The sequence below is a fragment of the Macaca nemestrina genome, chromosome 11 (genome assembly GCF_043159975.1).
Source record: "Macaca nemestrina isolate mMacNem1 chromosome 11, mMacNem.hap1, whole genome shotgun sequence".
In the NCBI taxonomy this organism is placed as follows: Eukaryota; Metazoa; Chordata; class Mammalia; order Primates; family Cercopithecidae; genus Macaca; species Macaca nemestrina.
The window spans coordinates 116,209,799-116,234,876 of record NC_092135.1 but is presented as its reverse complement, the minus strand read 5'-3'; the positions used below and the strand labels follow the sequence as shown (position 1 = coordinate 116,234,876).

At 46.1% G+C, this 25,078-nt stretch overlaps 1 protein-coding gene and 1 non-coding gene across 6 annotated transcripts; both read left to right on the top strand.

Moving 5' to 3' along the window:
- The first annotated feature begins 1,548 nt into the window (after nt 1-1,548).
- LOC105481204 (C-X-C motif chemokine receptor 1) lies at nt 1,549-19,650 on the top strand. Of its 5 annotated transcripts, XM_011740587.2 has the most exons (6): nt 1,549-1,804; nt 3,131-3,334; nt 8,542-8,891; nt 11,362-11,490; nt 16,408-16,499; nt 17,732-19,650. In XM_011740587.2, the coding sequence occupies exon 6, from the start codon at nt 17,765-17,767 to the stop codon at nt 18,818-18,820; it is 1,056 nt and encodes a 351-aa protein (XP_011738889.2). In that variant the 5' UTR covers nt 1,549-1,804; nt 3,131-3,334; nt 8,542-8,891; nt 11,362-11,490; nt 16,408-16,499; nt 17,732-17,764; the 3' UTR covers nt 18,821-19,650. The 5 variants fall into 5 exon arrangements, with proteins under 5 accessions (XP_011738889.2, XP_011738890.2, XP_011738891.2 ...); XM_011740588.2 differs by lacking the exon at nt 16,408-16,499; XM_011740589.3 differs by lacking the exons at nt 1,549-1,804; nt 3,131-3,334 and adding an exon at nt 7,966-8,453.
- On the top strand, nt 3,586-3,689 carry LOC112426564 (small nucleolar RNA U13). Its single transcript, XR_003017952.1, has one exon. It is a non-coding gene; the product is annotated as a small nucleolar RNA U13 (small nucleolar RNA).
- Nucleotides 19,651-25,078: the final 5,428 nt, after the last annotated feature.

Genomic DNA, 25,078 nt, shown 5'->3' with positions numbered 1-25,078 from the left:
ACAGGTGCATGCCACCACATCCAGCAAATTTTCATATTTTTAGTGGAGATGGGGTTTCAGCATGTTGGCCAGGCTGGTCTCAAACTCCTGACCTCAGGCGATCCACCCACCTCTGCCTCCCAAAGTGTTGGGATTACAGGCATGAGCCATGGCGCCAGGCCCAGATCTTCACAGTTTTAAAGGAGAGTGTATAAATCCAGATGTTTTTAAATGTGAAAAAGCCTCAAGTTTTAAAAGTTGGAAACCAATTCTAATTTAAACAAAGAAACCAATCCCATGCAGTCAGAGAAACTCATCTGCAGGCTGAACTAGACATGTGGCATTGGAACAGGGAGAGGTAATTTCAGCAGGAATCTGGATATACGTGTATATATTATATATACATTATATATATATTTTATAAACATATATTTTATATATATATAAAAAAGTATAAATCAAGGGTCTTATTTTAATTGAAAGGTAATGGGAGTGTTCTCAGGGCAAGTAGGTGAGTTCCAGTGGTCAGTGAAAGTCAATAAGAATTCACTGCAAGGGTGAAATTAAAGCCCATGGGTCAAGGTTTCTTTGGTGCCTAGGAAAGTGGAGGAGCACATTTGTGAAGCTATTAGAATCACATTTAGAAACCATAAGGACAGGAAGGGCTAAGGGGAGGCAGAGTGGAGGCAGTTGACAAACCAGTGACAGGAAAGACACAGGGCCAAGAGAGCCCAAGGTGAGCTCATTTGAAGAATCTGGAGCAGAGGGAATAAAGAGAATCACAGGTCTCTAAACCCAGGGCCCAGAAAGATGCTCCCTGGAATTGGCTGAAAGCTTCCTTGGCTCTGTGGATGGAAACTGAGACAGAACAGCCAGAAGACATACAACTGCACATGCCAGAGCTTAGAGCAGATTCTCAGGTGCACCACAGGCCTTCTGCCACCATGGTTGAATTACGACTGTTTAACATTTTAAAATTATTTTTTCAACATTGAAAATGTGTAATGGGAACTATGTCACATGTTTCAAAAATAAAAAAAAAATGAAAAGCTATTCACAAAGAGTCTTCTTCCCATCTGTCTCCCATCTGCCCAGTTTCATCTCCAACCCTTCCACCCTCCAGCCCCCTGGTCACCATTTGTGAGGTTTATTTTTACTGCAACCATGGATACCACTTTGGCAGCCGAGTCCATCAGACAGAATGTTGACTATGCAGGTTGGGCCATATCAGGTAGAGCTTGGTACGGCTGGCCATGTGTAAGAGAAAATAAGCAAACCTGTATCAAAGACAGATAAAAGTTTGTTAGAACTTGCTAGAGCCTTGACTCATGAATATGTAAGGGAGTGTTATCAGGGAAGGAAATCGTTCCAGTCAAACTGTGACATGGTGCTTGCTATGGATTCAAAATGTTTGTGTCCTCACCAAGTTCATATGTTGAAGTCCTAACCCCCATTGTGATGGTATTTGGAGGTGGGGCCTTTGGAGAGGTGATAGATTATGAGGGTAGGGCCCCTGTGTGGAATTAGTGTCCTCATAAAAACAGGAAGAGACCAGACCTCTCTCTCTTTCTCTCCACCATATGAGGATACATTGAGCAGACAGCCATCTGCAAGCCAGGAGGGCGCCCTCACCATAACCCAATCACGCTGGCACCCTGATCTGGGGATTCTAGTCTCCAGGACTGTGAGAAACACACTTCTGTTGTTGAAATCACTGGTCTATGGTATTTTGTTATGGCAGCCCAAGCTGGAGGACCTAAAAACTGTGAAACAATCTTCAGTTCTCTGAAACTTGCTTTCTGTATACCTTTTAATCCCTTGGCCAGTAAGTCCAAATGTGCTGTATTTGAAAGTGTGGGTTCACTCAGAGAGGCTGAGAACCTTCTGGAGAAAGGGTCTGTGGGCTGGAAATGGGGGTTGACCATGGGGATAGGACTGTTAAGTGCTTAGAACCTGTGACAAATTGAGGAACATGGGACCACATGGGTGATATTGTTTGATTGCTCGGTGCAAACTCAGCTCACACTCCAGCAATGCTACACTCTCATCTAGGAGGACTTTAAGGGGAGAATGAATGTATGTGAAAGGGTTTGCAAACCTTAAAGGGTAGTGTTAAGTTCTAGACGTGGGCTGCCTAATGCAATTTACAATTGCATTTCCATGGGGTAGAGGAATTTTCACGTAGGTTACTTCCTTGGGCACCTCCAGTTATTTGGTTTGATTTGGAGATAATGCTGCCCTCTCCTGGACTTGCAACTCCAGACCCTGACCTCCAAGAGTAGATTCTGCACCTGCCCCTGCCTCTCCCCACAAAGCAACCTTGCTTGATCTCAGGGGTTTTCAGAACAGTTAGTGGTCTCCTGCTTTGCTAAGTCATTTCTTACAGCCATGGTGGACTTAACTTTCCCTCCAGTGTTATTTCCCAGAGACTGGAGACAAGAGAAACATAGGGCAAGTCACTGGTGGGTCCTCAGTTTCTAGAAATAGAATCCTTCTTTTCTTCTTTTGTGTTACTTTCAACAACTGTTTATTGCATCCTCTACTTGCCAAGGAGATGTGTAATGTCTTCTAGGCACATGGGATACAGTGGTCAAAATAGATACGGATCCCTGCCCTCATGAAGCTTATATGCACCGGAGGAGAGAGACAATAAGCAATAGCCTGTATAACAAGCAGATGGTATAGTATGTTAGGAAGGGATGACAACAGTGAGGAAAGAAGAGTGTTAAATTGATCAGGGCAAGGGACGTCAGGAAGGCTGGGGGAAGTGCAGCTGCAGAAAGGGGGACAGCATGGGCCTCAGCAAGAAGGTGGGTTGGAGAAAACACTTAGAAGAGGCGAGGGAGTTACCTGCAGGAGCAGCTAAGGAAGACCTTTCTGAGGGACTGAACAGCCAGAGTCAATGCCCTAAGGCAAGAGCAGTGCAAGGCCAGTGTCTGGAGCTGAGCCACAAGGGGCAAAGTGGAAGGGGTTAGAGGGTGTTATGGGTTGAAGAGTGTCTTCTCCCTGCAAATTCGTATTTTAAAATTCTAACCTCCAGTACATCAGAAGATGGCCTTATCTGGAATTGAGGTCGTTGCAGATGTTATTAGTTAAGACAAATTTATTAGAGGGGGGACCCTAATCCAGTGACTGCTGTCCATATAAAAAGGGACGCAGAAAAATGCACAGAGGAAGAATGCACCATGAAGTGGAAGGCAGAGATTGGGGTGATGCTTCTACTGGTCAAGGAACACCAAAGATTGCTAGCAACCACCGAAGCTGGGAAGAGGCACAGAACTCTCCCTTATAGCCCTTGGAAGGAACTAACTCTGCTGCATTTTGGTTTCGAACTTCTGATCTCCAAAACTATGAGGTAAGAGATTTCTGTTTGTTCAAGCTGCACAGTTTGTGGTTGTTATAGCAGCCCTAGCAAACAAATCCAGAGGAGTAATGAGGTGGGATGGGGGAGAGGGTGAGGGCAGGGAGATAGAGTAAAGCCTTGAAGACCATTTAAGGACTTTAGCTTTTATCAGATTCACTTTTTCTCATGATGAAGTGTGATTTATTCCAAAAATTCAAGCATTATTCAACATTGGAAAACCATCAATATCCTTCCCATACTAGATACTTTAGTAACTCCTAAGCGTGATGCTTGGGTGTTCACGTGCATGTGTGAGATGTGCCTCCCTTAAACCTTGGCACAACATCAGCACGTTACCCATCTGACATGAACAAAATATATATAATTCTCATACGAATGTACCTCAGAATAAAAAGTCATATAACTATCTTCATAAGCCTTTGACAAAATTCAAAAACTTTTTTTTTTTTTTTAAATAAATGAGAGGCTCCCCATGTAGTCCGGGCTGGTGTTGAACTTCTGGGCTCTAGGGATCCTCGCACCTCGGCCTCCCAAAGCACTAGGATTACAGGCATGAACCACCAAGCCTGGCTCAAAACCTATTCTTGATTTGAAGAATAAACTCAATAAAATAAAATACAGATGGTTTCTAACTTATGATGGTATGACTTAAAAATTTCCACTCTATGTTGGATTTATCAGGACGTAATACCATGGCAAGTCAAGGAGTGTTTGTAAGTGCTTTCAAAGCAAGTATTAACTAAACTCCAGATTTTATTTGGATTTGGCCTGTTTTTCCATTTACCCTGTCTTTCTATTCCAGGATCCAATCCAAGACACTACATTTCATTTAGTTGTTAGCTCTCCCCAATCTCCTGTGGTCTGTGACAGTTTTGCTCAGTTTTTTCTTGTTTTTTTTTTTTATTATTTATTATTTATTTTTTAATTTTTTATTATGACTTTGACAGTCTTCAGAAATACTGGCCGGATGTCCTGTAGAATGTCCCTCAATCTGTGTGATGTTTTTCTCATGATGACACGGAGGTTGCGGGTTTTGGAGGGCATACCCCAGAGGTGAGGTGCCTTCTCATCACATTGTATCAGGTGTACCTCAGGTCCATACATCATCCATGGTGATGTGAGCCTTCCTCACTTGGGTAAGGTAGTGTTTGCCAGGTTTTTCTGCTATAAACGTAGTTAAAATGCACTTAAAATGTTTAAAGCAATAGAGTTTGTACTTTGGAGACATTGTGATAGGGACAGGAGACAGGGAAATTCTGGGCAGAAGAGGGCAGGTCCTTGGCTGAAAAGCCTGATACCACAGCCTAAAGTGAGAACACATATCCCTGTTTTCCTGCACAAATGTTGCCTTTTTCAAAATCACCCACGGCCTGCCCTGCCCCCTATCCTGTGCCCGTAAAAACTCCAGGCTCAGCTGGCAGAGAGAGGAGAAGCAGCTGGATGTTGGAGACTATAGCTGGATGTCAGAGAGGAGTGTCTTGATTTCAGAGGGACAGTTTGATGGTATAGCTTTGGGGGAGGATTACCTTCCCACCCCGTCCCCTTTTCAACTCCCCATCCCGCTGAGAGCCACCTCATAAAATCCCCCTCATTTACCATCCTTCAAATTGGTTCGTGTGACCTCTTTTCTTTTGGATGCCAGACAAGAACTGGGGTGCCGCAAGTGTGGGTGCTGAAGTCTGTCACACTAACCCCCCACTAAGCTGTTAACACTTAAGCCATCCATGGACAGCAGTGCTAAAAGAGTACTGTAACACTTCCTCTGGGGATTCAGGGGTTGTGGGCACCCCTGCCAGATGCTGCTGCAGGGCCAGTATAGAATTTGTTTCTGCTGGTGCCCGAAAAGTACTCACCCCGGCTCCTGTACCTGCTCACCTGCATGCTCCCCCTCCCATGAGTGAGGAGTGCAGTAAGTCCTAATGAGTAGAGTTCGCCCCTGTCCATTGAACTAACACCAAAGCAGCCAGCTAATTCCAGCACCCACTCCAGTTCCCGCCTGCAAAGAGGTCAGGGAACTATCCTGCTTCAGTTGCAGGATACTAAGAAGGAGTGACAATGATCTGACATGCATTGTAAAAGGATTGCTCCTGCTGGTGTGATGAGAATATACCATAGAACACAATGAGTGGGAGCAGGGATGAGTGGGGTTGTTTCAATGATGTAGGTGAGAAGGGACACTGGGTGGCAGAAGACAGGGCAATAGCAGTGGAGTTGGTGAGAAAACAGGAGCTGCAATTTATTTTGGCAGAGCCAGCAGCAGTTTCTGGTGGATTGAATGTTGAATGTAAGAGATAAAGAGGCATCAGTGATGCTTCCATGAATTTGGCAATTGGAAGAATAGTTGCTATCCATTGAGCTAAGGTGAGAATTCTGTTCTGCTATTTCTCCTCTCCACTCCTTCAGTATTTCATCTATCTAACGCATATTTAACTGGCATCAAGACTGGCTACATAATTTGCAGTACCCATTACAAAATGAAATTGTAGGCCTCTTTCTATTTTTTTTTTAATTTTTATTTATTATTATTTTTTTGAGACAGAATTTCACTCTGTCACACAGGCTGGAGTACAGTGGCACAATCTCGGCTCACTGCAACCTCTGCCTCCCGGGTTCAAGTGATTCTCCTGCCTCAGCTTCCTGAGTAGCTGGGATTACAGGTGCATGCCACCACGCCCGGCTAATTTTTGTATTTTTTAGTAGAGATGAGGTTTCACCATATTGGCCAGGCTGGTCTTGAACTCCTGACCTTGTGATCTGCCGGCCTTGGCCTCCCAAAGTGCTGGGATTACAGGCATGAGTCACCGCGCCTGTCCTAATTTTTTAACATTAAAATTAAAATTATTATTATTTCTTGAGACAGGTTCTTGCTCTGTTACCCAGGCTGTAGTGCAATGGCATGATCATGGCTCACTACAACCTCAACTCCCTGGGCTCAAGCAGTCATCATGCCTCAGCCCTGCAAGTAGCTGGGACTATAGGCACACACCACCATGCCTGGCTAATTTTTGTATTTTTTGTAGAGACAGGGTTGTGCCATGTTGCCCAGGATGGTCTCTAACTTCTGGACTCAAGTGATCCACCTGCTTCGGCCTCCCAAAGCGCTGGGATTGCAGACATGAGCCACTGTGCCCAGCAAGGCCCCTTGTTTAAATGCTGGAGAAAGCTTTTTCCTTTCTTCCTTTGTCTTTCCCTTGACTGGAAAGAGGGGTGTGTGTGTGTGTGTGTGTGTGTGTGTGTGTGTGTGTGTGTGTCTGTGTGTGTAAGTCAGTTTATTGATGAAGACACAGTCAAGCTTCCCCCAATCTCCACTCTCCCCAAGAACGGATCCCAACAAGAACAGAGGAATGAGACTCATTCTTAGGGCAACATTTACCTATCCCCGTTTCCCCATTTCCTTCCAGAGTCCCAGGCTTTACGACACAGACACAGGGAGCAGACTGGGGTAAGGACAGACACTCGGGGAATCTCTGACCAGCTCTGGTCAGAGCGCTAGGTGTGAGCTTCCCTTGCCCTTTGTATGACAAAGGCATTTGGAAGCAGAGGAGAGGGGAATGTGGGGCAACTCCCACCCCACATCCCCAGTTTGGCCAAAATTGCTGTGGCAGAGGCAACAGTTCTGTCTGCTAGGAGAGAGGTCCTTTGATGGAAGCAGGATCCTTCCCTGACTCCGCTCAGGGGTGTGAGGTGAGGCAGCCACCTCAGGGAGGTAAGCGTTCATCGCTTAGCTCAGCCAGGGCAGCTGAGAACAGGAGCTGTTACCCGTCACTGGTGGGGAAGCTAAGAGAAGCCTCACTTCAGGGCGTGAGGGACACATCCTGATACAGAATGGTGTTGTCTGCTTGCCCTGACATACACGGTTTCCTTGGGAAGTATAGTTTGCTTTGAGATGAGAACACTGTGTTTGCAGTGTGAACCTTCTTCACCACTTACAGCCATTGATTTCGCAAACGAGTCCCAACAAGGGAACTTTATCAATCTGCTTTTTCACCCCACACATCATTGAAACTGCCTTTGGAAAATTATGACTGAGACAGTGAAAGACATCTAACTTAATCCACTCCATCTTGCCGCTAACCTCCAAGCTATCCTTGTTTATTCCTGGGCGTAGGCTGAACTAACTTTGGGAGAAACTCAGTTTATAGTTTATAGTTTAAAACAAAGATGATAACAGCCCTTTCCCAAAGTAGATCTCCTTCTTGCCTGGGGACTAGATGGCCTCTGTAGGGCTAACATTAGCCATAAGATTAGAAATTATAATTTAGGAGTCATGTAGCTGGAGGCTGCAAGATTCTGACACTCCCTAAACTGCTCCTGAGATCAGTGCTTGAGATATTTCGCAGACTCTGCGCTTGATGGATCAGCTGGCACCACCCAGATCGATAAACTGGCTCATCTGATCTTGTGGCCCCCACCTAGGAACTGACTCAGCACAAGATGACAGCTTCGACTCCCTGTGATTTCATCCCTGACCAATCAGCACTCCTTGCTCACTGGCTTTCCCCACCCACCAAGTTGTCCTTAAAAACTCTGCTCCCTGATTGCTCCAGGAGACTGATTGGAGTAATAATAAAACTCCAGTCTCCCACATGGCTGGCTCTGTGAAAATTACTCTTTCTCCATCACAATGCCCCTGTCTTGAGGAATCGGCTGTCTAGGCAGTGGGCAAGGTGAACCCCTTGGGTAGTTAGATCACTGACTGTCCACCTCCCACACACAATCCTGTGCTATCTCCTATTGCCCACATGCCTGAGGGGTGGTGAGTGAAGGACATCTTTCCCTTCCCCAACCCCAGGCATTCTTCTCTGGGAGAGTCTTAGGGCTTAAGAAATGCTGTTAGGGGACCCACCCTCCCAGGCTTTGTAACTGATATGAAACGGGGTCATTTATGACATGATGAGGCTGGAGGGTAGTTTTTGCTCTTGTTTTCCTCGAGTCCTCCTCTGAGGCCAACGCATTAGGTCTGAGTCCAATATGAGGCCTCTGGACGCCGGCATGCCTCTGATTTGAGCAGGGGCGTCTGAGAAGAGCATTCTCGGTCATGGACCCTGAAGACTGAGTGCCAGGCAATGCCACAAGTGCCCAAGATCAAACAGTGCCACACTGCTAACAGGTTGGTGTTTGGGGCATGAAACATTCTTTGACAAATCATATCCACTGTGTTAAGGTGGGGATATTTCACATCCTCCCTGTCTTTTCAGAGATGACAAGAACTGCTTGAACCTCTGGAATAATCTTCATATGCCCTGCAGCCCAAGTAACAAGAAGAAAGAGCAGATCGAGAACTGAAGGGCTAAAGAGAATTTGTGGCATGTCTAAGCTCATTTCATCGTTGTATTCGCTGGACAGAGTGTTTTTTATTTGCTTTTAATGTTGCAACCCCTGGGGCACAGGGATACTTGTGGGACAAGTTCAGATCGTCGTGGGAGCCTGGGTCCCGATGCTGACCTTCCCTGTGGCTGCACCAAGGTCACCTCTAGGGGGTGAGGACTGTGGTGGTCTAGCGGCTGGGGAGTAGGTAGCTGAGACCTCATCTCTCAAGGCAACAAAGGTAGGACAGCATGTGAGCTGAGGCTCCCAGTACCTGTGCATGATCCAGTGGACTTCACATGTTTTTTTTCCTAATTTGTAGTTACAAAACAATTTTTTTTTTTTTTTTGAGAGGAAGTCTCACTCTGTCGCCCAAGCTGGAGTGCAGTGGCATGATCTCGGCTCACTGCAAACTCTGCCTCCCAGGTTCAAACGATTCTCCTGCCTCAGCCTCCCGCATAGCTGGGATTACAGATGTGTGCCACTATGCCTGGCTAGTTTTTGTATTTTTAGTAGAGACAGGGTTTCACTACGTTGGCCAGGCTGGTCTCGAACTTCTGACCTCGTGATCCACCTGCCTTGGCTTCCCAAAGTGTAGAGATTGCAGGCGTGAGCCACCACGCCCGGCCTAAAAAAAAATTTTTTTTTTTTTGTAGAGATGGGGATCTCACTATGTTGCCCAGGCAGATTTCAAACTCCTGAACTCAAGCGATCCTCTAGTCTTGACCTCCCAAAGTGCTGGGATTACAGCCATGAGTCACTGTGCCTGACTGACTTCACTTGTAAAACACACATTCCAAGATAAAATTATTAAGATTTATAAGACAGTGACTGTAGAATATCAGACCCTAAGTTGGGGCTTTTCTAAGCCCAGGTCCCAGGCAGCTGCAGAGGTCACACACCCCTCCTTGTGTCACACACTTTGCTGGGCACCAGGGATGCAAACTAGAATCCTTTACAGTTCTTGCCTTCAGGAGGGGCCAAGGGAGAAGGCAGGGGAGCTTTATGAATCATGACCATGTGCCAGGCTTGGTGCCCGAGTCCTGCCTACTGATACTCCAGTGGGAGACAAAGACTCCTAAAAATAAGCATGAAACAGTCTGAGAAAACAGCAGCGGTGGAGAACTAAGTGGTGTGGGAGCCCAGAGGCAAAAAAGCCTGTAGGTTTCAGGGCTGAGGAGGGAGGAACCCAGTGGGGTGGAAGCTCAGAGTCCTGGGCATCTGCTCACAAATGGAGCTGTGCAGGCAAATTGGAGTGAGGGGACGGGAATGACTGCGGCAGTGGTATTTATTTACTGATTTTTATGAAAACGGCTAAATATGTACTTTTTTTTCTTTTATTTTTTGAGACCGAGTCTTGCTCTGCCACCCAGGCTGGAGTGCAATGGTGCAATCTCAGCTCACCTCCGCCTCCTGGGCTCAAGTGATTCTCCTGCCTCAGCCTCCCGAGTAGCTGGGATTATAGGCACATGCCACCATGCCCGGCTAATTTTTTTTATTTTTGGTGGAGACGGGGTTTCACCATGTTGGCCAGGCTGGTCTCGAACTACTGATCTCAAGCAACCCACCTGCCTCGGCCTCCTGAAGTGTTGGGATTACAGGCGTGAACCACTGCGCCTGGTGTGTATAGTCTTGTTTTGTTTTTTTCTGATTGCAAAAGTAATGCTCATTTTAAAGATTGGGCAACATCGAAAGACGTAAGCAAGGAAGCAAATAGCTACAATCCCAAATATCTACAGTCCCCAAAGATAACCCCTGCTAACATTTGACTACATTTCCCATGTTTTCCCTGTGCATATACATATATGTATTTGACACAAAATGTTATACTGTACATTCTGCTTGTTAATCTTTATTGCCACTTGGCATCCTATTACAAACATTTTTTCCATAGCATTAATTATAGCTGTACATTATTTTAAATAGAAGCATAGTGTTTCATTTTATAAATCCAATGTAATTTGTATAAACTTTTTTGAAGAACATTGAAATTATTGCCGTTTTATTATTATAAACAACCCTGTGATAAACTTCCTTCCTTCCTTCCTTCCTTCCTTCCTTCCTTCTTTCCTTCCTTCCTTCCTTCCTCCCTCCCTCCCTCCTTCCTCCCTCCCTCCCTCTCTCCTCTCCCTCCCTTCCTCCCTTCCCTCTTTTAGTGGAATTTCAGGGTCAAAGGTTCTGCATTTTTGGGTGTGTTTGATACATAGTCCCCCAACGGGACCACAGGGGGTTGTGTACTAAATAAATAAATAAAGTGATCATAAGAGCCTGGGCAACATAGCAAGATCCTCATCTCTAAAAAAGTGTTTTAATTATCTAGGTGTGGTGGCACACACCTGTAGTCCCAGCTACACGGGAGGCTGCGGCAAGAGGATCGCTTGAGCCCGGGAGTTCAAGGCTGCAGTGAGCTATGATCACTCCACTGCACTCCGGCCTGGGAGACAGAGTGAGGTCCTGTCCTGAAAGAAACAAAAATAAAAGAAAGTGGGCATCTGAGCCCTCGTTTGAAGGAAAGCCTCCGGAATGGATTCAGAAATCCTCATGAGGGACCCAGAATTCCCTGCTTTGGAGCCAGCCAGACCAGGATGAACTAAAAGTGACTTCACACTTATTGTCTGCCAGACACTGTGCCAACCACTTTACACATATTAACTAATTGATCCTGATGCCAATCCTACAAACTAAGTCCTACTTTTATTATCCTTTTACAGGTGAGAAAACTGAGGCACAGAGTGAGCATCTAAGCTGCCCAAGAGCATACATCTAGCCAGGAACAGAGTTAGGATTTGTACCAGCTGGTTTGGTGCTCAAGCCTTCCATCATCACAACACCTTGGAGAGGTGAGTATTATTATCCCCATTTTTTGTAGATAAGGAGATTTTGATAAATGTTAAGAGATGCCACATTTTGCCAGTTGACTGGCATTCAGGCTGCACCTGTCACAGCTTTCTTCGTGGCACTGGGTGTTCGGCATAGAATATAAAAATGCTTTCCTATCACCATCAAGATCACGAACTGGTAAAGAAGAGCCAGTATTTCCATCCTGCTCTGTCTGGCTCCAAAGCAGGGAATTCTGGGTCATTCATGAGAATTTTCTGAATCCATTCCAGAGGGTTTCATTCAGATGAGTGTTCAGACGCTCACTTTCTTTTTTTAAATTTTCTTTCTTTTGGGACAGTATATCACTCTGTCTCCCAGGCTGGAGTGCAGTGGAGTGATCACAGCTCACTGCAGCCTTGAGCTCCTGGGCTCAAGCAATCCTCTTGCCTCAGCTTTCCATGTAGCTGGGACTATAGGTGTGTGCCACTATTTCCAGATAATTAAAACATTTTTGTAGAGATGGGGTGTCACTATGATGCCCAGGCTGACTTTATTTATTTATTTAGAGACAGGATCTCACTTCATCACCCAGGCTGGAGTGCAGTGCTGTAATCATAGCTCACTATAGCCTTGATCTCTCTGGCTCCAGCGATCCTCCTGCCTCACCCTCCCTAATAGCTGGGACTATAGGCACTCACCACCATGCCCAGCTAATTTTTACTTTTACTTTTTATTTTTAGAGAGATGAGGTCTTGCTGTGTTGCCCAGGTTGGTCTTGAACTCCTGAACTCAAGCGATCCTCCCACGTTGGCCTCCCAAAGTGTTGGGATTACAGGCGTGAGCCACCATGCCTGGCCTATTTATTTATTTGTTATTATTTTTTTAAAAATTGAGATTGCAGGAAACAATTTTTTAATTTAATTTTTAAAACGGAGATTGCAGGAAACAAATATGCTCATTTTTCAAGGTCCTTCTCTGGCTTCCTCTGGAGGTTGGAGATCAGGGCTGGGAGGTCTGCGCCTGGCCAGGTCACATGTCTGTCAATGCCCCTGTATCTTTACCACTGCAGCCAGGACCCAGTGTCTTACTGACACTACTTCCTGCTCCTCTCATCCTAGACCATGTTTGGTTTCCAGAATTCTCACAGTTGGGCATGTTTTGGTTGCTAGTAACAGAAAAGTCAACCTGAACTGGTCTTGATAAAGAGAGTTTATTGGCTTTTGGAACTGAACAAAGTACAGAGAGAAGATGGCCTCTGGGCATGGTTTGTTCAGGACTCCAGGTCTGTTTCTCTGATTCTCTCAGTTGTGCCTTCTTCTGTGTGTTGGTTTCTTCCTTGGACTGTTTTTGCCATTTATGGTAGCAAAATGGCTGCTGTCTGCAACAAGACTATATACTTGCTTTTCTGCATTCGTTGAGCAAACATCTGACCTTTGCTCTGACCGGATCGTCTCAGGTCACAGACTTACTCCCCGAGCCTGTTGCTGTAGTTATGAGGATGTCACTGGAGAGAGAGGAGAAACCTCCTTCTACCCTTTTCCTCCACTTTGATCCCAGATCCAAGTGGATTCTTCTGGAGGAATGAGAAGAGATGCTTAAGCTGGCATAAGGCTGATTCAGGGACAAAATAGATGTTTTTATAGCCATATCGTGCTGTTCATATGGTCTGTGTAGAAGCCACCATGTTTGAAACAGACTGGTAAGAAGATGTCACCCAAAGAGATGTCACATTTTGCCGGTTGACTGGCATTTGGGCTGCACCTGTCACAGCTTTCTTTGTGGCATTGGGAACTCTATATGGAATGGAAAAATGTTTTCTCAGCAGGAGCATTCTAGGCCATTTTAAGAGGGCACAGTTATATGTGGGAAGTGAGGTATAGAAGATAGTTCGGGTGGGCTGACTCGCTGGAGCATTTTAAAGTGGGTCAAATTTTATTCTAAACTCATCTGTATGTGCTTTCTCCCTCCTTCAGTAAAATGCTCGTCCTACTGCGAAGTGAAAGGTTCTTTCCACCCTTGTCCTCCAGATGCAACTTCTCCTGGAGACACCCACATCGCTGTTGCCCCCACCACACTCATGCAGCAGGGCTGCTTCCCCTTCACTCCTCCGGCTCCAGGAGACCAGACCCTTCCCTAACCCCTCAGTGATTCCTTGAAATACACTGGAATGGTGAACCGACTTACTGAGGGTTTAGGAAAAGCAGAAAGGAATTATACACCAAGAAGAACTTCACACCGGGTATTAAATATACCTGCTCTTGGTTGGCCATGTTCTTTCTCAAGGGGGTGTCTCGCAGGGGATTCCCTGTCCAGCGACTGCTGCCCCCTTGTGGCAAAAACTATCCTTCTCATAGCCTCAGGGTCATTCTTGAGTATAATAGGCAGGTGTTTTGCAATCCAGGCCCCCGTCTTTTTTCTCCTGTGTCCCCTGTGACTATTTGCTGCCCTCGGGGCTGCTTTTACCCTAGATGATTAATAGAGGGAGTCTCCCACCTCCTGGGACTACCCCATCTTTGGCTCCTTTCTAGTCTAGGCATCAGAGCACAATAGTCCAACATCAGTAAAAGCAAAGCGTGAGTGGCTTTAGTCTCCTTGCACTTCCTGTTACCATTTATGAATGATAAAAGAGCCCAGGAGGAGAGCATGACTTAGCTTAAAAAATAGGCTTGCTGCCTGGGCATGGTGGCTTATGCCTGTAAGCCTAGTGCTTTGGGAAGCAAAGGCAGGAGGATCACTAGAGGCTAGGAGTTCAAGATAAGCCTGGGCAGTATATCAGGACCCTTTCTCTACAAATAAATAAATAAATAAAAATAAAAATAAAAATAAAATATATAAAAAAAGAAAGCCAGATGTAGTGGCTCTTGCTGGTAGCCCCAGCTATTCAGGAGTTTGAGGTAGGAGGATTACTTGAGTCCAGGCATTTGAGGTTATACCGAGCTATGATTACACCACTGCACTCAGCCTCGGCAACACAGTGAGAGCCTGTCTCTTAAAAAAGGAAAAAATGGGCCAGGTGCAGTGGCTCACGCCTGTAATCCCAGCACTTTGGGAGGCCAAAGCGGACGGATCATGAGGTCAGGAGATCGAGACCATCCTGGCTAACACGGTGAAACCCCGTTTCTACTAAAAATACAAAAAAATTAGCCAGGCATGGTGGCAGGCGCCTGTAGTCCCAGTTACTTAGGAAGTTGAGGCAGGAGAATGGCGTGAACCTGGGAGGCGGAGCTTGCAGTGAGCCGAGATCCCGTCATTGAACTCCAACCTGGGAGACAGAGCGAGACTCTGTCTCAAAAAAAAAAAAAAAAGAAAAGAAAAAAAAGAAAAATTGTCTTTCCAGTGCAGAGCTGTAGGAATCCATGGCATGATAAATTTGGCATTTGTGGTAGGGCAGGATTTATACTTGCACAGACTGGCACTAGCTCCAAACATTAGAGGAAGGTTGGGAAGAAGCAGTACCAGGCAGACCAGCTGGGCTGTATGGAAGTGAAACTATCAGGCATACCAGTGACTTTAGTGTGTAGCCAAAAGCAATAGACACTGAGTCGTGGTGGTGACGTATGGTCCATGAATCACAGGCGCAATGTCTCTCTTCATTTATTCTACAACCATTGATTGAGCACCTACTATATTCCCTGAAAGAGAACATATAAATGAACCGAAGAGGGTTCTTGCTGTCTCATGGCTCCCAAGCTAGAAGAGGGGTGACTTGTAAATGCCTCACAGTTGGGTTCATGTTATATGGAGAAGTGACAAAGGTGCCAGAAGACTCAAGCTAGAGGACAGCTATTAGCTGCTGGAGGCAGCTAAGGTGGGTTCCCAGAGACGCTGTTCTCCATTACTGAGATAGGGGCAGCAGTGACCTTGACCCCAGCTCTTCCATTCGTGGACTGCCCCAGCTCTGTGGTCTCTCTGCTAACCAGCCAGCCTCTGGGAGTGGCCTATGCCCTCAGCCTCAGAGCCATTTCAATCAACTGGTCATTGTCAGTGGTTGTGCAAAAGAGTGGCTGGCGGCAAAGGAGGGTTCGTGTTCCCTTCAAATCCCCACCAGGCCACATCAAAGAAGGCTGCAAAATAAGTAGAGATTGAGGGCCTGCTGTTCAAACACAACTCAAGTGCAGTCCTCCTCCTCTTTCCCATCGAATTGCCCCCAAGTCCCTCCTACAGGGGACTCCTTCTGAAGTCTCTGCTGTAAGTCAAATCCTTCCCCCTTTCTTCTTGTCAGGCAAGTTGCAAGCTTCTACAGGTGATCTACCAGGGAATTTAGGAATAAACAAATGGAAATAAATCCAAGAAAAGGAAAAGAATAAAAACGATCATCCATAGAGTGGAGAACTCAGATAATGGATCCTCAACCCCAGCTTCACACCTGGGACCCCTGCTTGGTCATATGGACCCTGGCAGTCTAATCACGAGTCTGCTATCCCTTGACTTAAACTGTTCTTCCCCAAATGTAGACATGGGTGGGGCTCAGAAGGGAGGTGTCGTCTGACGTGGTTTCCTTATTTTCCTTTATTCATCAAGGGCCCTCTAGCTGTTAAGTCACTCTGATCTCTGACTGCAGCTCCTACCTTTGGACACACCTGGCTGGTGCCTCAGGTAGGAAGCTGCCTCCGCTTGCTAGGACTTTCTGTGGGGTAGGGCTGCTCGGCTTGACTTTATTTTGGAAAATGTGTTCATTTCTGTGGGAGCTGGGGATTTCTGCTGCCCGCTTCCTCTCTTGCGACCACCACTCATACATAGAGGTAGCAGGTGAGGAGGACAGCCTCCTTGTCCTCTCTTTTTATACCTCACCCTTTTGTGGAAAGAGGCTGAGAATTCCCCAATTTGGTGTTTATTGCTTCACCTTAAGACTTTGTCTTTGGTGAAGATGCAAATACTGGTAGGGAGGGAACATACTAAAATGTGTGGATCTCAGTGGACTCATCATACACCCTCAGGTCTGGCAGCAAATGAGAAGTGGACGACTCTGTCTTCCTCGATTTGCAGATGAGAAGACTGAAATCTATAGGGATACGAGACTCCATTGAAGGTCATGAGACTTATTTATTTACTTATTTTTTTGAGACGGAGTCTCGCTCTGTTGCCCAGGCTATAGTGTAATGGCACGATCTTGGCTCACTGCAACCTCCATCTCCCAGGTTCAAGTGATTCTCCTGCCTCAGCCTCCTGAGTAGTTGGGATTACAGGTGCACGATACCACACCCAGCTAATTTTTTTTGTATTTTTAGTGGAGACGGGGTTTCATCATGTTGGTCAGGCTGGTCTCGAACTCCTGACTTTATGATCCACCTGCCTCGGCCTCCCAAAGTGCTGGGATTACACACGAGACTTATTAATAGTAGACTCAGGATAGAATGAAGACTGGATGCTAGGTGACTTTCCAACCAACCTAGGTGACTTTCCAAAGGTTTTCAGACGGTTCTCTGGAGAGCCCTGGAGCTTCAAGGGGCTCTTTAGGGGCCATCTGGGTTGGGAGGTTAGCACACTCTGCCCCACAGTGGCTTAGCTTTTATCTGTTTCACATACTGGGCTTCTGGCAAGATCTTATTTCAGCAAAATATTTCACAATAGGAAATACATTTGAAAACTCTTGAACAATTTTGTGAATTTTGTCAGGGGTGGAGGGTTTCAGGGACCAAGAAGGAGACTTTGTCTTCTCAAATACTTAAAACTCCTTTAGACAGAGGAACAAAATGTATGCTGCTCATTTAAAGACAAGGCTTAAAATATACAGTTTAATGCAACGTGTTGTTATCACTTGCTTCCCCCAGTGGATTTTAAGGAGGGAAAACAAGAATCAGGGAGAATATAGGAAAGGAAATAGTAGAAGGGGCCACCTGGGAACAGGTTTGCCTTCTTACATTTTGCTTAATGCTGGCCCTTCCCTGAATGTCTAAGACCAACCTGGTTCCCACATCTGAATGCACAGACACAGCTGAGGATGGAGAAGGCTAAAGAGGGACAGAGGTAGAGACATAGGCTGAGAGGAGGAAGTTGTAGGTTGAGCTAGGGCTAAGGCATTTTCCCCATATTCCCCATATTACCCCATACTCAGGCCAGGCCTTGGAATTGTGGAAGGTGGAGAACACTGGGAAGCCAACCTCCAAAGAACCCCAGGTCGGAGGCAAAGGAGGAAGGGGGGCTCTCGTTGCCAAAAAAACAGGGAAGCAAAGGATATCCCAGTAACTGCTCTCTCATCCTTTACGACAATGCCTTGAATCCAAGCTACTAAATCACATTTCCTTCCTTCTAACCTTCCAGCTAGATCAAACCATTGCTGAAACTGAAGAGAACATGTCGAATGCTACAGATCCACAGATGTGGGGTGATGACTATGATCTAAATTTCACTGGCATGCCACCTACGGATGAAGATTATAGCCCCTGTAGGCTAGAGACTCAGTCACTCAACAAGTATGTTGTGATTGTCACCTATGCCCTAGTGTTCCTGCTGAGCCTGCTGGGAAATTCTCTCGTGATGCTGGTCATCTTATACAGCAGGGTCGGCCGCTCCGTCACTGATGTCTACCTGCTGAACCTGGCCATGGCCGACCTACTCTTTGCCCTGACCTTGCCCATCTGGGCCGCCTCCAAGGTGAATGGCTGGATTTTTGGCACACTCCTGTGCAAGGTGGTCTCACTCCTGAAGGAAGTCAACTTCTACAGTGGCATCCTGCTACTGGCCTGCATCAGTGTGGACCGTTACCTGGCCATTGTCCATGCCACACGCACACTGATCCAGAAGCGTCACTCAGTCAAATTTGTTTGTCTCAGCTGCTGGGGACTGTCTGTGATTCTGTCCCTGCCCTTCTTCCTTTTCCGCCAGGCTTATCATCCAAACAACTCCACTCCAGTTTGCTATGAGGTCTTGGGAAATGACACAGCAAAATGGCGGATGGTGTTGCGGATCCTGCCTCACAGCTTTGGCTTCACCTTGCCGCTGCTGATCATGCTGTTCTGCTATGGATTCACCCTGCATACGCTGTTTAAGGCCCACATAGGGCAGAAGCACCGGGCCATGAGGGTCATCTTTGCTGTCGTCCTCATCTTCCTGCTCTGCTGGCTGCCTTACAACTTGGTCCTGCTTGCAGACACCCTCATGAGGACCCACCTGATCAAGGAGAGCTGTGAGCGCCGCAATGACATTGGCCGGGCCCTGGATGCCACCGAGATTCTGGGATTTCTTCATAGTTGCCTCAACCCCATCATCTACGCCTTCATCGGTCAAAATTTTCGCCATGGATTCCTCAAGATCCTGGCCACACATGGCCTGGTCAGCAAGGAATTCTTGGCACGTCATCATGTTACCTCCTACACTTCTTCCTCTGTCAATGTCTCTTCCAACCTCTGAAAACCATCGATGAAGGAATATCTCTCCTCATAAGGAAAGAATAACCAACACTCTGAGGTTGTGTGTGGAAGGTGGTCTGGCTCTGGACAGGCACTATCTGGGTTTTGGGGGGACGCTATAGGGTGTGGGGAAGTTAGGAACTGGTGTCTTCAGGGGCCATACCCACCTTCTGAGGAGCTGCTGAGGTACCTCCAAGGACCAGCCTTTGCGGCTCCATGGAAAGGAAGCACCATCATTCCTGTTGAACGTCACATCTTTAACCCCTAACTGGCTAATTAGCATAGTCACATCTGAGCCCCGAATCTGACATTAGCTGAAAGACTAGGGCTGAAGCTATGTCCTCATAAGGGTTGGATGCTCTCGTTGACCCTCTCAGGAGCATCTCTTCAACTCTGAGTGTTAAGTTTTGAGCCCCCAGGCTGGTGGCTCTGTGTGCTGTGATCGGAGCTCCGGGAGTGGTTTTCCCACCTTAGGTTTGTTACAGTGTCGGCTGGAGACATTGAGGCAGGCACTGCCAAAACATCAACCCACCAGGTGGCTTTGTGAGGAGCTGGAAACACATGTTCCCCTTGGGGGTGTTGGGTGAACAAAGAGGAAGAGGGTTTGGATGCCAGATCCATGCCACAAGAACCCCCTTTACCCCCATGCCCAACATTGCACACACATGTGCTGGCCACCTGCTGAGCCCCAGGTGGACTGAGACAAGCAGCCCTTAGCCCTTCCCTCCTGCAGCTTCCAGGCTGGCACGGAGCATCAGCATCCCCAGAAAGCCATGCACAGCCACCAGTCCACTGGGCAGGCAGATGTTCCTAATAAAGTGTCTGTTCCATGCTTGTCCCTGTGGAAGTATCTTGGGTGTGACAGAGTCAAGGGTGTGTGCGGCATTGTTGACTGTTCCTGCAGTAGAATGGGGGTAGCACCTCCTAAGAAGGCACTTCTCTGGGTTGAAAGGCAGCATTCCCTGGGGCTTTAACTCCTGCTAGAACAGTCTCTTGAGGCACAGAAACTCCTGTTCATGCCCATACTCCAGGCGGAGGAGGATCCCTTTGTCCACAAGTAAAAGGAAATGCTCCTCCAGGGAGTCTCAGCTTCACCCTGAGGTGAGCATCATCTTCTGGGTTAGGCCTTGCCTGGCTTCCTCAAACTACGTGAGCTTGCCTCTCCCTCCCAAAATGCTTTCCGTGAGTTGCAGTTTTTTCCTAGTCTGTTTTCCCTCCTTGGAGACAGGGCCCTGTCAGTTTATTCACTCTATGTCCTTGGTGCCTGGAGCCTGTTAAGTGCTCAATAAATAATGATCACAGGAATGAACGCATGTTGAAAAGACCACAGCTCATTTTTTTTTTTTTTTTTTTGAGACGGAGTCTCGCTCTGTCGCCCAAGCTGGAGCGCAGTGGCACGATCTTGGCTCACTGCAAGCTCCGCCTCCCGGGTTCACACCATTCTCCTGCCTCAGCCTCCCGAGTAGCTGGGACTACAGGTGCCCACCAACATGCCCGGCTAATTTTTTTGTATTTTTAGTAGAGATGGGGTTTCACCGTGTTAGCCAGAATGGTCTCGATCTCCTGACCTCATGATCCACCCGCCTCGGCCTCCCAAAGTGCTGGGATTACAGGTGCGAGCCACTGCTCCCGGCCAACCACAGCTCATTTGCACACCATCTGTTCAAAGCTCCTCTTGTCTGTCCTCTCCCCTTTCAGCCTCTCGCTGTCCACTTATTAAGTTTGCCTTTGTGGTTTAGCTTCATTAGATATTTATCTGTGTAAAGATGTCCCAAGTGAGGGCTGATGATGTCAGGGCTCTTCTGATAGCAAATGATAGAAACAGAAGTCAAACTAGCTTAAGCAAAACTGAGAGTGTGTGGGTTTAGCATGTGTGGGGAAGGATCAGGGATGGCTTGAGGTTGGGAATAGGGTGAGACTCAGAGACAGGACCTAGATCAAGCTTGAGATGGGGATCAGCGATTGATGTTGAAATCAAAGATGGGGTGGGGGCAGGGATGGGGTGGCAGCTTGGGAGGAGGTCAGAGAAGGATGAATGCCAGGAATCGGGAGAGATCTACAAGGAGGGAGAGTAAGAGTCAGGGTCGCAGTGAGGTGTTAGGAACAGGCAGATTCAACATGGAGCTGGGACCAGATACAGTGTGAGGCTTTGGAATGGGATAAGTGTGGGGGAGTGGTGAGGCTCAGGGAGGGGGTGTCAGGCCTAGAATGAATGTCAGGGAGGGCTTAGTAGCTACGAGGCTGGAGCAGAAGACGTGCCTGGTAGGGTCATCACCCCATATGGAGTATTATCTAAGATGCTCTTCAGGGGCCAGGACTGAGGCTCCTCAGTCTGTCTTGCTTGAGGCTCTCCAGGCAGGTGAGTGAGGAGTGAGTTAGGCACTCGAGCCCTAAGAAATAGACCTGATTCAGCAGAGAAGACAAGAGGGATGCAGATGATGCAGAGAGAATCTAGGGCAGAAGGCTGAGAACTGGGACCTCCTTTTCCTCTCTTCCTTCCTCTAATCCCCCTCCACCTCTCCTACTGTTTCCTCAAAGTCCAACTTCCTCCTTCTTCACCTATGCCCCTGCCAGGATGATTCCATCAGGGGCTTCAGTAAATAAATTCCTTCAGGGGCTTCCATGTTGGGTCCAGGGGAAATGCAAATTACTCATAACAGCATGAAAAATGCTCAGCCTCACTAGGAACTTGGGAAATGAGGCTCAAACAGCAACAAAACAACTCAGAAGTGCTTTATACAGGGGAAGGATATAGTGGACTCTTCAAACAAGTGCAACATTTTTTGATTAGATTTTTTTTTTTTTTTAAATGAGACAGAGTCTTGCTCTGTCACCCAGGCTGGAGTGCAGTGGTGCAGACACAGCTCACTGCAGCCTCAACCTTCTGAGTTCAGGTAATCCTCCCAACTCAGCTTCCAGAGTAGCTTGGACCAGAGCTGTGTGCCATCATGCCCAGCTAATTTTTAAAATTTTTTGTAGATATGGGGTCTTGCCACATTGCCCAGGCTGGCCTTCGACCCCTGAGCTCAAGTGATCTGCCTGCTTCGGCCTCTTAAAGTGCTGGGATTACAGGTGTGAGCCACTGCACCCAGGTTGATTGGAAATTTTAATGCAGCCTGTAATTTTCTGGGTATAGCTCAAGACACAAATGATTTGGATTTCAGATTTTTAAAAAATGTCAGGATTTTGGTACTTAGTTAACAGCATATTGAAGTATCAAAAACTGATATTTCAATTACTAGATAGGGTGAGGATTAGATCTGGTCAGAGGCAGGGAGAGTGTTTGCCTTAAGGAGGGACTCACTTGTCTAGGATAGGGCTGGGACTAGGGATGGGGTGAATCTTAGGACAGGAGTGGGGGTCAGAAATGGGAGGGGTCAGTGATGAGACTGGGATTATGGAGCGGAGGCATATCAGGGTAAGGTGAGGGACGGGGATTGGGAGGTAACAGCATGTTCTGCACAATGCTTCCCAATGTTAAAATTCTAAAATTTGTTTTGTAGCCTTGGTACAACATTTGAGACTCTAAATCAAATGTCAAAATCTACTGTTTTCCCCTAAACCAGTTCCCCTTCTGACCTACCACAGCCTCTCACCACCCCTTGCCCTCCATCCCCTGGCCCATTCTTGTTAATTCTAGCAAAAATACTAATTGATAATCCACATTTTATGCCATAGAGGTAAAATTTGCCCCTTTCTCAGCAAAGTAGTATTTCAATAAGAGTCTTTCAGAGACTGAAAAATCTCAAAGATGCCAATGAAGTAAAATGACAGTCTCCTCTTTGGTCTGAGGATTGTCCCAAAGATGCGCCTTCCTAGAGAAGACCACTCACCAAGAGACAGTGGTGGAGCCCAGTCTTTTGTTGTTTCCATGCAGAGGTCAGAGAGGCCACTCTGGGTTCCACCCAGAAAGCCCTAAGGAGCTAACAGTGGAGCTCTCAGCACCAATGTTTTCTTCCAGCTTGGTATTCAGTTTTTAAATCCAAAGTCTTCCTTCCAATCTTCAGGGTAGAAATGAATCAAATACATAATAAAATAAAAAATAATGGAAATATGTTAACTCGACTTTTTAAGATTAAATTTTCTTTTTATTGTCTAAGTATTTCATACACATTGTTGAAAAAATGAAATGGCTTTATGAAGCTTATAACAAAAAACCAGCAGTCTTCCAGCTCCAATCCCTGCAGACAAGGGCAGCAGCTGTCAGCTCTCATAGCTGTTTCATCTGATAGTGATCTATATATTTCTAAATATCGTACTTGTTCTGCTAGTTTTTTTCTTTTTCTTTTTCTTTTTTTTTTTTTTTTATCTCACTCAGTCTCCCAGGCTGGAGTGCAGTGGCATGATCTCAACTCACTGCAACCTCCACCTCTCTGGTTCAAGTCATTCTCCCACCCCAGCCTCCTGAGTAGCTGGGACTATAGGCGTCCGCCACTACGCCTGGCTAATTATTGCATTGTTTTGGTAGAGACAGGGTTTCACCACGTTGGCCAGGGTAATCTTGAACTCCTGACCTCAAGTGATCCCCCCACCTCAGCCTCCCAAAGTGCTGGGATTACAAGTGTGAGCCACTGTGACCAGCGCTCTGCTAGTTCTTGTTTTTTTCCCCCTCCAGGTTTAGGTATCATCACTGACTCTCTCTTTTGACTTTGAGAATGTAATATTCTCCCAATCTCTCTCCTGCTTTCACCCCCATCCAAGCAAACACAAATACTGCCTTCTCCATTCGCCAGAAACAGATACCACCTTTTTGGGTTAAGTCAACATTCAATTTTTTGTTATTATCACTAGGTAAAAAATTATTCACAGTTGGGTTCGATGTTTACACTTCCTTTCTTTGTACAAGTTTTGTTTTCCCTGCAGTTGAGGAGAGGACGTTCCATGTATTTATCATGACATCAGTTCCAATGTCTCCCTCAACACATCCACATTCAGCAGATAATCTATTAATTTTTCTTTCTCGAAGACCTCTCTCCTGGAGTCCTTCATTGTCTTCTTCCAACCTGGACAGGTGACTCTTAGGGAAGGGGCCAGTTCCTCTTTCCTAAGTTGCTTTGACTATGTTTCCAGAGAAATTTTAGAATCTGCTTATCAATTTCTATAAAACATCCAGCTGGGATTTTGATTTGGATTATGTAGAATCCATGGATCAATTTAGAGAAAATTGACACTATAGTATTGAGTCTTCTAGTCCATGGGCAAGATATCTTTCTCCATTTAAATCTTCTTTAATTTTTTGCAAAGGATGTTTTATAGTTCTTGGTACATAAATCTTGTACTTATTTTGCTAAATTTGTCCCTAAGTATTTTATGGGGTTTTTGGATGCTATTACAAACGATATCTTAAAAAGTTTTCATTTTCCAAGTTTTTTTTGGTCACTATAGCATATAGAAATGTAGTTGCAGTATGTATATTGACCTTGTAACTTGGGACCTAAGTAAATTCATTTATTAGTTCTAGCAGCTTTTTTTTTTTTTTTTTTTAAAGATTGCTTTGGATTTTAACTGTATACAATCATTTCAGCATTTAAATCTTCTTTTTAGTTTTAGAATTCATGATGTATACCTTGGTGGTGCTTTTCTTCATTCATTGTGCTGGGCACCTGGTAAATTTTCTTAATCTGGAAGTTTAGGTTATGTAAATTTATCTGGTATTAGTTCTTTGACAGTTTTCCACCCTTTGTTTTCCTTATTCTTTAATTTTCTTTTAAATAATTTTTTTGTTTTTATTTTTGAGATAGGATCTTACTGTATCACCCATGCTGGAATGCAGTGGCCTAATCTCAGTTCACTGCAGCCTTGACCTCCCACTCAAGGAATCCTCCCACCTCAGCCTATTAAGTAGCTGGGACTACAGGTGTGTGCCACCATGCCTGCCTGGCTAATTTTAAATTCTTTAATAGAGTCGGGGTCTCCCTATGTCACCCAGGCTGGTCTCCAACTCCTGGGCCCAAGTGGTCCCCTCACCTTGTCTTCCAAAGTGCTAGGATTACAGGTTGAGCCACTGCACCCTGCCTATTTAAAAAAAAAAAATTAAAAAATCCTCCTGCCTCAGCCTCCCTAGTAGCTGGGGCTACAGGCATGCAACACCACCTTTGGTTAATTTAAAAAAAAAATTGTAGAGACAGAATCTTACTATGTTGCCCAGGCTTGTCTTGAACTCCTGGGCTCAAGCAATCCTCCTTCCTTGGCCTCCCAAAGTTCTGGAATTTCAGGCATGAACCACCAAACTTGACCTATTATAAAAAAAATTTTAGGG

What these genes read in the sequence shown, in the direction of transcription:
- LOC105481204 (XM_011740588.2), top strand. Translation starts at nt 17,765, where the DNA reads ATGTCGAATGCTACAGATCCACAGATGTGGGGTGATGACTATGATCTA.